Consider the following 12,835-nt stretch of genomic DNA (forward strand, 5'->3'; position numbering starts at 1 on the left):
TGACAATAACATAACATAGCTTTTCAGAACACATGAAATCAACAGGCTGGATTAGTCAGTACGGCATTTCGCAGATGTAAGGCTTGGGTTTTATCCCCAAGAAGGTCACCGCTTATATGGATTTTGCACATTCCCTGGGTATTTACAGAAGTTTCCACTGGGGATTACTGTCTTCACTCATAATTTTAAAGCTTGCAGATGAGACATTATTCTGTTTACTATCTTCATTCAGAGTAGATCACTAGGAATTTCAAACGGAGAATTGCACAAGAACAGATAGGAACAACAGAGAATGTCTGAACTTTTGGTATCAAACAAGTAACAATGTTCTCAAACCTGATTAATCTATTTTGGTGTCTGGGGACTAAAACCTATCCTGGCAGCTCTGGGTGCAAGGCAGATCACAGTTTTGGATGTAGCACCAGTCAACTGCAGAGCACATTCATACACATGCTTACATAAGGCCAAAAAGTGAGTATCCAGATAAACACAGTCACGGGGATAACATGCAGACTTCATAAAGACAACTAGGTACAGGATTCAAACCCAGGATGCTGGATTTGCAAGACATGAGCCACTACCCACTGCTTCACTATAGCTAGAATGTTGCCACTGAAAATAATAAGAAATTAAAAATGAGATGATTGGTTTAGTATTCCCATTTTAGGTGCAAAAACTAAAGTGCAGTGTACTGACTTTTCTCACAGTCTCATAGCCATTGATCCAAAAAATGGACTTAAAATAAACTATCATTTATATTATGCACTGCACATTAAAATGTTGAGCAAAAACTCACTTTTTAAAACCAGCTTCCAATGTGGAAGATGAATGCATTCCAAAGCTCAGTATTCAGTGGTTACTAATTACAAACAGTAACTTTCCATATTGGTTTATGAAGACCGCATACTTCCTTCATTCAATATTTGTCCTCAGTAATTGAAAAGAAAGTGCTGGCTTTTAGGCAGGCAGAGGTGAGCCCCAGGAGTGTGTGAGTAAGACATGTTGCTGAGGGTAAACAGGGCCTTTAATTCTGTGGGTTAGCTTGAGGGAAATCACTTGACCCTGAATAAATGAGCACAGTTGACCCCCAGGCTTCAACCAGTAGTGACTGTTGGGACTGGCTGAATGGATTATTTCATCAATGCTGCTTGTACTTAGGATATGACCTCTGTACTCTGATTGGTAAGGATTTCAATTGATGGCTTGCTATAGAACTGCTTACTGGCACAATGATGCAGACCCAAACTTCTCAGACTTAGTAGTAAGTTGCAAAAAATAATTATGCATTAGTGCTCAGGAGATCAGTCTGCTGCATCTGTGTCATAGGCAGAGAGACAATTAATTGAGTTTAGTGAGAAGTTATGCTTGGCAATTTAAGAACTGACTGACCAATAACCCTAGTGTGAATCCCATTATGTCCTAAACCAGATCCTCTAATTCACTTTCATTCACACCAATGTTATCATCATCAAGTGGTCATTTAAATAAATGAACCATAGCAGGGAAATGAAACCCTATGAAGATTGGAACATTGACGTACGGCAGTAGTTACAGCACAATCTTGGCAAAATTTGTTAGAAAACAAATGCAAAGTCAACCTGAACATGCATCTGCAAGAAGACAACTCATTCATAATATGACATGCGCTCAAACCCCACATCTGACAGAGTGAACCTAATCAAGTCTATTTACATGTCTGTGCTCCCATTGTTGATATAAATAGTTTAATCCTCATTTTAAGTCACCTTAAATAATACTTATGATGTTCTAGCACCACATCTTGGGGTGGTCCTTACCTTGTGCCCAGTGCTGCTAGAACAGACTCCTACTAACCATAACCCAAACTTGAAATGACACCTTTTATTGGCTAACTAAAAAGATTACAATATGCAAGGTGTCATTTTGCTTGGCTTTATAATGGCTAACACGGTACAACACCCTAGTACTCCAAACTTGAAATAAACATAGTCAGGATGGATGAACTGAATAACAGAATGTTACTTCCTTCTTTATTGATAGATTACTTACTATAAGAAGAATGACACTTTTTGCTTTCCTTCATTTTTTAATTATTATACACTCAAGATTGTGTGCATATAGATTATATACCACTCAAAAAATTAAGGGAACATTTAATAATCACAGTCTTAACACCAAGACAATTAAGGTTCAGGGATATCAGTCTGTCCAGTTAGGGTGCAGAAGTAATTGTGAATCAACTTCACCTGCCTTGGTGCAAATCAAAGTGACAACAGGTGCCCTGGAGAGGCAACAGCAAGACAACCCCCAAAAAGGGAATGGTTTTTCAGGTTGCGGCCACAGAAAGTTGCTATTTCCTTATCCTTCCAGACTGATTCTTCTTTAGTTCTGCATTTTGCTAGTGTTCTTGTCACTACTGCTAGCATGAGGTGGTATCTGCAGCTGATTCAGGTTATACAGATAGTCCAGCTCCTCCAGGATAGCACATTCATACATGCCGTCACAAGAAGGTTTGCTGAACATGGAGGAGATACCAGAAGATGGGCAGTTACACAGAGCATCAACCCAGCAGCAGGAGCAGTATCTGCTCCTTTGTGCAAGGAGAAACAGGAGAAGCTCTGGCAGAGCCCTACAAAGTGACCTCCAGCTGGCTCTGGTGTGCATGTTTCTGACCAAACTGTCACAAACAGACTCCATGAGGGCCGACGCCCTTTAGTGGGACCTGTGGTCAAAGCCCATCATCATACAGCTTGATTGGCATTCGCCAAAGAATACTACAAATGGAAGGTCTGCAGTTGATGCCCCATTCTCGTCTCAATGAGAGTAGGTTCACACTGAGCATATATGACAGACATGAAAGAGAAAGAAGATGGCAAGGGGAACTTTGTCCATCCAACTGTATCCTAACTAGAGGGTCACGGGGGTCTGCTGGAGCCAATCCCAGCCAGCACATCACGCAAGGCAGGAAACAAATCCCGGGCATGGCGCACACACACCCACACACTAAGCACACACTAGGGCCAATTTATAATCTCCAATCCACCTAACCTGCTTGTCTTTAGACTGTGGGAGGAAACCCTTGCAGACATGCAGGGAGGACCCGTGAAGTGAACCCGGGTCTCCTAACTGCGAGGCGGCAGCAGCACTACCCACCGTGCCACCATGCTGCCCGGGGAACATTATGCAGCCTGCAATATCATCCAGCATTACCAGTTAAATGGTGGGTTAGTGATGGTCTGGGGAGGCAAATTCTTGGAGGTCACACAGACCTCTACATGCTAGGTAACGGTACCCTGACTGCTGTTAGGTACGGGGATGAAATCCTCAGAGCCATTGTCAGACCTTACGCTGGTGCAGTGGGCCCTGGATTCCACTTGACAATGGCCAGGGTGTGTTGACAGTTCCTGTATGATGAAGGCACGGATGCCACTGAGTAGCCCACATGTCCCCCAGACCTAAATCAAATTGAGAACCTCTGGGACATTATGTATTGGTGCATTCGATGATGCCAAGTAGCACCACAGACAGTCCAGGAGCTCACTGATGCCCCATCACCATGCAGCTTGATTGGCATTTGCTAGAGAGTATTACGATTGGCAACTCTTCCATTGGTGCCCCGTTCTCATCATAGATGAAAGCAGGTTCGTGCTGAGCACTTTTGACAGATGTTAAAGAGCCTGGAAATGCCGTTGTGAATGTTATACAGCCTGCAACATCACTCAACATGGCTGGTTTGTAGGTGGGTCAGACCTCCATGTGCTAGGCAATGGTACCCTGACTGCTGTTAGGTACTGGGATGAAATCCTCAGAGCCATTGTCAGACCTTACGCTGGTGCAGTGGGCCCTGGATTCCACCTGACAATGGCCAGGGTGTGTAGGCAGTTCCTGGATGATAGAGGCATTGATGTCACTGACTGGCCTGTATGTTCCCCAGACCTGAATCTGAGAACCTCTGGGACATTGTGTATCAGTGCATGCAACACTGCCACGTAGTTTCATAGACTGTCCAGGAGCTTACTGATGCCCTGATCCCAGTCTGGTAGGAGATTCCCCAGGACACCATCCACCATCTCATCAGGAGCATACCCAGACGTGGTTGGGACTGGGGGCCATACACACCACTGAGTCATATTATGAGTTGCTGTGATGAAGTTCACACAAGTTGGATCAACCTGTGATTTCAGTTTTTGACTTTGATTTTCGGTGTGATGTTGAATTCAACACCCAGACTGTTGTTACATTATTTTGTTCTCAACAAATTGCACAGTATTACTCAATAAAGATTTTCCACTTGAACATTTCATTCACCAAGATCTATTGTGTGATTTAGGTGTTCCCTTCATTGTTTTTTTGAGCAGTATAGTTATGTTTATTAAATTTCAGAATGTATGAACATATACGCCATAGTATGTTACTAACATACTCCTTATAACTCAATTATGAAGCAATTATATGCTCACATTTGTCCTTAAACTGACTGTATGCTCATTTCCATACTACAATATATCAATAAGAGTAGAATATTGGCAGGGGTTTGTACATCTTCATTACATTGTTTCATGAAAATTTTCTTGATTTTACCTTCATGCTTTATTTTTGTATATATTTTTCTATGTATCAAATAGTTTCCAAGATGAAGATAATTAAATCACACAATTAGATTTTTTCCTAAAGTAGTTAACTCTCATTAACTGTAGTGTCTGCACAAGTAGTTTCTATTTGATGATAAGATGCTTTGCTGTATACCTTCAATCTATTAGTTTTTGTACCTTTCATCTTCCAATCCACCTAACCTGCATGTCTTTGGACTGTGGGAGGAAAACGGAGTACCCAGAGGTATAGGGTGTTAGAGGGACTAAACCTATTCTCTTAATTTTGATTTGTGTAGAAGGATGAGCTTCACAGCTATGCCATGCACATTATCCATCCATTATCCAACCCACTATATCCTAACTACAGGGTCACGGGGGCCTGCTGGAGCCAATCCCAGCCAACACAGGGCACAAGGCAGGAAACAAACCCTGGGCAGGGCACGCACACACACACACCAAGCACACACTTGGGACAATTTAGGATCGCCAATCCACCTAACTTGCAGGTCTTTGGACTGTGGGAGGAAACCGGAGCACCAAGAGGAAACCCATGCAGACACGGGGAGAACATGCAAACTCCATGTAGGGAGGACCCAGGAAGCGAACCTGGGTCTCCTAACTGCGAGGCAGCAGCGCTACCCACTGCGCCACCGCATGCACATTATCTTAGCTTTTATTAGCCCAAGCAATTGTCTGTTTCTTGTTGAATAAAAGAGTCCATTGGAACCATTGCAGTGGTGATTTTAGCTGTTATTTAAAAGAAAAGTCCAAAGCAACTGCAGTCACACTAATTGTGAGTGTTTTCTTCTCTTGTAATAAAGGCATCCATATTAGGTTTACTAGTGACTCTAAATTGTCCAGTATTAATTTTCTAAAAAGAAATGACCCCTTTGTGCATGCAGTCCATACATTCCAAAATGTGCTTAATCCAAAATGAGCTTCTCAGGTGGCACCAGCAGAACTGGGCAAAAGGTGGACACAATCCTGGACAAGGCAGTCCTTCACATTTACAGAGCTACACTGAAGTTTACCTCACTTGCATATCTTTGAGGATGTAGGAGGAGCGTGAAAGTATCCAGAAGAAAACTCACACAGACAACAAAAGCAGAATTAAAACTAAGGGCTTGGTACTAACTGTACCACTCTTGACTCTTTTCTTTTCCACTTAAATACTATTGATTACAATTTTTTGGTTAATAATGTGGGCAAAAAAAGAATTGACATTTGAATAAGCATATGTAGGCTTTTAATATTTACAATATGTATTGATTTAGACATATAGTCTTTTAAGCAAAAAGTAGTTTTCAATAATTGTGTGTACTTTTTGGGTTTTTTAGGTTTTAGGTTCTGCATTTGACTGCTCAAAATGCAAGATAAAATGTGCTTCTGCCCCTGCCTCGAAATAATAATGATATTAGACACTTGTTCAATGTGCGTTCTATTGTACTTCTATAGGAAATACTGGGCTAATAATACAGCTTGAAGGTTTTTTTTTCTATTAATTGCTCAGAAATGTGCATACACACTTCAACATGGATCAAGTGTGTTTTAGTACCCCATGATTGTTCATGTAATGTATGTCTATGAATTCAATCTGATTTTGTTGCATGAGACCAAAACATCTTCCCATGTACCTTCCTACAAACTTTGTGTCTTAATCTATAGCTGTCTTTCAGCTATTTTCATGAACTTTTGCAAGACTTGGTATCTTTTGGATAGATTGTTTTCCATGTCAGATGGGACACTGTTACTCTGTCAAGATGCTTATTTCCTTCACAAGTTCCCTTTTGCCCAGTCCTTATGCATTGCAGTCATCTGCTGGAAACTACACCTAATGCCAATTACATCACAAAGCTGGATGGACAGCTATTAATCTTTATGAGAAATTCACTGTGACAGGCACTGTTGACTGTGAGCCCCTATACAGACTGGCATTTTTTTCCTCATATCATGCCATACCCTGGAATGATCACTGATTAATTGGACTACTTATATTTTTGTGTGACCTCAGGGGGAAATCAAAAGTATACTGTACATGTTTAACATGGAGTGTTATAATGAAGGGTATAATGAATTAATAAACCAAAGACTTTATTTTAAAGTAAAAATAAAGACTTTAGTTTTTTCTTGGACATACAATTTTGGCAAGTGCCCATCTGATGCATGCAATATACATGAATGAGAAAATCTCTTAGGAGACAATGCAAATATGTCAGATGATTGAGAATGTATTTAGTTTTCCTGCGTCACATGGGCAGTGCCATGGCAGGTAGATGTTTGTGTCACTATACCACAGGACTTCATGTGAACAGTGAAGTCACTCCCTTCAGAACAGCCATTGCTGTACTGGTTGTAGATGATAAAAGGTCAGTTTTTATTTATGCCATTCCAGGCATAGGATTACTGTATGTAAAAGACAGCCATTTGTGAGAGCACAGTACAGCTTGATGTTGTCAAAGTGCTTAGCTGCTTATGTCCTTTTAAGAGTTGTTTTCTCAACTTCTGTCATCAACTACTGCCAACCCGGTTGCTTAGGCAGGCATTATAATACCATCACAGGGTATACTGTATAAGCCCTTCAGATTGCAAATCGACATAAGGATAATTTGCATTTACCATTTTGATTGATCAGGATTACACATGTAATAAAAAAAGGTGAAAGGTTAAGCCATTCTCATTCAGAGATTGATAATTATAAAACTACATTGTGGATGGGAGGAGAAATGAGGTAGGGGTTATTTTAAAGGAACAGTGTTTTGGAGGGGAAGAGAGTGTCAGACAGAGTAACGATTATGAAGCTGGAAATTGAAGGGGTGATGATGAATGTTGTTAGCGCATATGCCCCACAAATTGGGTGTGCAATGGATGAGAAAGATTCCTGGAGTGGGTTGGATGAAGTGATGGACAGTTTACCTAAGGGACAGAAAGTGGTGATTGGAGCGGATTTCAATGGGCATGTTGGTGAAGGGAACAGTGGAGATGAGGAGGTGATGGGTAGGTATGGTGTCAAGAAGAGGAACGAAGAAGGTCAGATGACAGTGAATTTTGTGTATAGGATAGCTGTGATAAATACGCATTTTAAGAAGAGAGAGGAACATAGGGTGACATACAAGAGTGGAGGAAGAGGCACACAGGTAGATTACATCCTATGCAGAAGAGTCAATCTGAAGGAAATTGAAGACTGCAAAATAGTGGCAGGGGGAAGTGTAGTTAGCATGGGATGGTGGTTTGTAGGATGACTTTGGAGAGCAAGAAGAGGAGGAGAGTGAGGGCAGAGCAAATGATCAAGTGGTGGAAGTTGAAAAAGCAAGACTGCCAGGGTTGAGCTTAGGGAGAAGGTGGGACAGGCACTGGGTGGTAGTGAAGAGTTACCAGACAGTTGGGAAACTACAGCAGAAGTAGTAAGGGTGACATCTGGACTGAGGTAGGAGGTAAAGGAAACATAGTGGTGGAATGGGGAAGTACAGGAGAGGAAGAGGATGGCAAAGAAGTGGGATAGCCAGAAAGATACAGAAAGTAGATAAGAGTACAAGGACATAAGGCAGAAGGTGAAGAGAGAGGTGGTGAAGGCTAAAGAAAAGGCATATGATGAGTTGTATGAGAGGCTGGACACTAAGGAGGGAGAAAAGGACCTGTACCGATTGGCTAGACAGGGACCGAGCTGGGAAAGATGTACAGCAGGTTAGGGTGATAAAGGATAAAGATGGAAACGTACTCACAAGTAAGGAGAGTGTGTTGAGCAGGTGGAAAGAGTACTTTAGAAATTAGAAATGAGTACATTAGAGGGTCGGCTTAGGTTGGACGGTTGGGAGACAAAGAAAGAGAGGGGAGATTGCGAAGGTTTGGACATGTGCAGAGGGGCGATGCTAGGTATATTGGAAAAAGGATGTTAAAAGATAGAGCTGCCATGCAAAAGGAAAAGAGGAAGGTCTAAGAGAAGGTTTATGGATGTGGTAAGAGAGGACATGCAGGTGATTGGTGTTGCAGAGCAAAATGTATAGGACAGGAAGATAGGAAACATGATGATCCACTGTGGCAACCCCTAACGGGAGCAGCCAGAAGAAGAAGACAATTGGTGCATGTGACAGGAAATACGGGCAACACACTTTTAAAAATGCGGTTCAGACCTTTTGACTGAGAGACTCAAGTAATGAAATAATAATCATCAAGTGACAATAGTTTCTATCAAGGGCAAAGGTGCCACTGGGCTTATTAAAGGAAATTGAAAAAAATTAAACAGACAGTTGAGATCAATATATATCTGTATGTATAAGTGTATCCTGTAGTTGAAATATATGGGGCAAAGGTAAAATTTCAAAGTGCAATATACTGTCTTAGAAATAGAACACCTAAAGGGTGCAATGGAGTGTCCCTGGGCAGAATGGTATTGAAGATGGTAAAGGGTAAAGCAGCTCAGTAAACACCAAGGACACTGGATCATTAACTATTAAAAAGACCAACCGATATGCTATATTAAACTGCTACAATACAGTCCTGCCGCCAGTTTGTCAGTGAGCCCAAAAGTCTTGGGCAAACAATAGCAACTGAGCAAGGAAACTTTGTAGGTAACCAATCCAGGTGAAGGAAAGCGGGTTGTGCAGAGTTTCAATTTGTTTAGGCTTTCCCTGTAATGATCCGATCATTCTTCTTGGGAAATAAACTATTATGTTTGATATTTTTGGAGTTTTGTTGTGTGCAACCCTAAGTTAGAAACAATTACTAAGTGGCAGCTGTATTGATACTAAACTTGGCCTACAGGCTTGACCTTGTTCTTGTATCAAATCATAAAACAGTAATCAGAAAAACCCAGTCCAACAATGAGATTAAATTACTTTGCTTGTTAAAACCTTGATGCAAATATGGTAGGCAACACACATTATCTGTAAACAAATATTTTAGTTAATGTAGAGGGAGTAAGATTTTTTCTATTTACAACTTTTTTTTCTTCCTTTGAGCAGATAATTTTGATTTGCACAGAGAATCAAAAGTGGATAATCTATAGGATTCTGAAGCCATCTATACAGGTGAGGCTTTTCATTCTGAAGATTTTTTTTTTTTTTTAATAATTCAAACACTCGTTGATTTTAAATCTTAATGGTACCCATTTTATTTTATGAAGCACCTTTTTTATATTGAATTTCTGTTAGCAGATTATGTACTTTGCTTAGGGTCACAGTGTACCAGACATAGGGGCTGAACTTCAGCCTTGTGCTTGGATGACTAAAGCTGAAGCCACGAGACCACACTGTTCATTTATCATATCAAGTATACAATTCTTTTATTAAAACCCTTACTGTATATGTCTAATTTGAGCCATACTTTTGAAATACTCCTAACAAGCCAAAAACACTTTCCTCTCAATCTCCCATTCTTTCAAAAAGATTTCTCCATTACTTCCCATTATTCCTTAGGAAGCAGCATGTAAGGATACAAACATTTTAAATAAAATTGGATAAGATTTTGTTAGAAAGGTCAATGGCATTTTTATTTATTTCCAACTGTGATTAATAAAATACTATAAAACAAACAAAAAATATATGAAACAAATAAAAAAAAAAAAAATAAACAAAAACAACATATCTTTGATAAAAATCAAAATGGTCCCAGCACATTATTATATATTTCCTTTAAAAACAAAAGGGCAACCTATCAATAAAAATATAAATAAAACTTTATACAGAAAAGATTTTAAAGTCTAAGAACCAGTAAATACTATGGAAAAAGTGCAGGGCAAGCAGACGGTTGTATAACAAGTTAATCTGAATCTTCGGCAGTGTGGAACGTGTGCTGCCCGCTGGCGGTCCTAAAGGCAATGTTTGGTCTGACACCAGCTGAGTGGAATTCATGTATTTTCTTTTTTTACATCAGTTAAAAGTAAAAGTAATACTTGCCACAAATTAAAAACATTTTTTTTTTTTTAACAGTACATTTGGATTCGTCATCCGCACATTCTACAGGTCTTTGCCAAAATGAAATTCCAGAGAAATGGGGGAACAATGATGGCATTTTGGTCTCCCTTGCATGGCATCTCAACTACACTATCATTGTTAAGACTGCAGTATCAAATCTCATTACACTTCAGTCAGTCCAATTCAAGAAGAAGTCAAAAAGGTGCTGCCATTCAGAGTCATCCCAGTAAAGACATGCAATTTATGATAAGAATCTCTGACTTAAACGGACAATCTGTGTACCAGCTATCAAACTCTTCCAAAGACTTTGGTGTGCAGGCAGCTGTCTTTTCAGTGTTACTGGATAGTCATTTTCAGAGATTCTTTCACTCAGTGTTCACAAATCAAGTCAATTCCATTAGTCAGAAATGTGTCTCCATTTTATTCTGCAATCTTCCAGTTGAGGAAATCATTCAAACTTTTACTGTACTTGCTGCTCGCATGATATATGAGGCAAAAGATAAAAGAAAAAGTAGAGCCTGTATAATATTTCATGAAAACAACTCATTCCATTGAGGTTGTGTGGCTGCATGACAAAATCAAAAGGCAAAATTGTTTGTTTAAATTCCCTTATTTGGGAAAATGTACACCTGAAACAACCTATGGTTGTGCTGGCATAGCTTTCCACTTCCCAAGCAGGGTTTTGATTCTGCATCAGAAAAACAACTTTAGCTTAAGATAACCATTATTGAGCTTATTTTATCCTGTCATAGTTGTTAATATGCTTGCTCCACATTAACAACTATACCCAATATAGCTGCTGGGAATTAAATGAACACTTGCTACCCTTCACTACTGACCTCCTAGTGGCCTTGCCTAGTGTAGAACAGGTCAACATCATTGAATGAGGTACTTCCAGCTTCAATTACCCAGAAGGCTTAAAGAAATCGTGCAGAACATCTAAAAAAATGAGACGGCTAACTATAGCCGAACAAAAAAAGGGAAGAAGCCCAGATCAGGTTCTAGTCCTTAAAGCAATGACTGGATGTTGTGCCACTGCCCACCTGACTGATAATTTTAAAAGCCCAATCTTCACACATATGTGGACAGGTCTTTATTTATTTTTAAAGGTAAAATAATGATTTTCCTAAACAAAAGCGTGTAAAAGGCCACCCTGTTAACAAATGCTGGCTGTTCATAAAGCAGTTTTCACAGCAAATGCACGCAGTGACCAGACAGAAGATCATTACACAAAAAAATACATTCACAATAGCACAGACACTAACTTCAGCGGAAGCCAGTGATCTTAAATACCAAGAGGTCATTTCTCTGGTACATCAGTCATAGGCCCTGTGATCCTCTGTTGGATAGAATTTCAATAAAAATACATTAACCTGTTGCTTGAGGCCCCTTCAGCTGGTCACAAGAGCTAGCTCTTTCAGGCAGCATGATGTTAACAGATACATTACGGTACTGTACTTTCCTATTGCAAGAGGTGAGGGTGGGAGCAGAGAGAAGAGAAAATGAACACTCAAGGGAAGAAGTTACTAATATCTGGATAAACTGAAAGATATGTGAAGTTTTCTTTCAGGATTGGCTTTACTCGAGTACACAGAATATTCAGAGGCTGACAGTGACATGGTCATTATTTCTTTTCTGTGTGTATGTCTTCTCTTTCTCCCCATCACCCCCCACCAAAATGCAGCATTTCAAATGTATCAAATCAACCCTTCACATATATTTATGCATTTGTAGATATATTTCTCTGCATCACTCTGACTGAAGGCTTTGGCAATGGATGCTGCTTCAACATTCTTCTTCCTGTTGAATATATCACATTTTGGTGAAGTACCTCGGCCTTCAGTACTGACCGGACTACCTTTGCAGTGAAGGTCTGATAAAGGAAAGGCCACCTCAGGATTCAGTTCCACTCTATGAAAAAGCCTGTATAAGATGCTAATGCTATGCTACATAGGAAACCTCCAGGTATAATCGAAGCTTAATGTACCAGCTGTTAAAACCAGGAGTATATACAAAGGTGTGGGTATATTAACAAATACAATATTACAAAATATTTAGAAAGGCATCTCCGTAGTCTGCTGTCCATGGGGCTCTACTTGAAGTTGGCGTAGTCAGAAAAGGCATCAATGTATTCCTGCACCACTTTGTAGCAAAACTCGTACTGCTCCTAAGGAGAAAGAATAAAGACATTACTCCAGGAGCCAAGCTTTTGATGCCCAACACAACTGAGTCAAGCAGGCACACCTTTTCTAGTTTTTAGTCACAACACAAGATCTTAAATTCAGTTATGCTTCTCAAACTCTCTTAAGTTGTCCATAGAGTAAGATAATGATTTTTAAATGTTCAATAAAGTAG

The 12,835-nt window shown here is 40.0% G+C and overlaps 1 protein-coding gene across 1 annotated transcript in view; it reads right to left on the reverse strand.

Annotated features, from left to right (window-relative positions):
* Positions 1 to 10,207: 10,207 nt before the first annotated feature.
* The window catches only part of ptpra (protein tyrosine phosphatase receptor type A), a 191,779-nt gene continuing 189,151 nt past the window's right edge, over positions 10,208 to 12,835 (reverse strand). The window contains exon 23 of the mRNA XM_039759072.1: positions 10,208 to 12,647. Within this exon, the coding sequence (XP_039615006.1) occupies positions 12,573 to 12,647 (75 nt within the window). The 3' untranslated portion in view covers positions 10,208 to 12,572. The remainder of the gene's footprint in view (positions 12,648 to 12,835) is intronic.

This window comes from Polypterus senegalus, chromosome 7 (assembly GCF_016835505.1).
Source record: "Polypterus senegalus isolate Bchr_013 chromosome 7, ASM1683550v1, whole genome shotgun sequence".
Classification (NCBI taxonomy): domain Eukaryota; kingdom Metazoa; phylum Chordata; class Cladistia; order Polypteriformes; family Polypteridae; genus Polypterus; species Polypterus senegalus.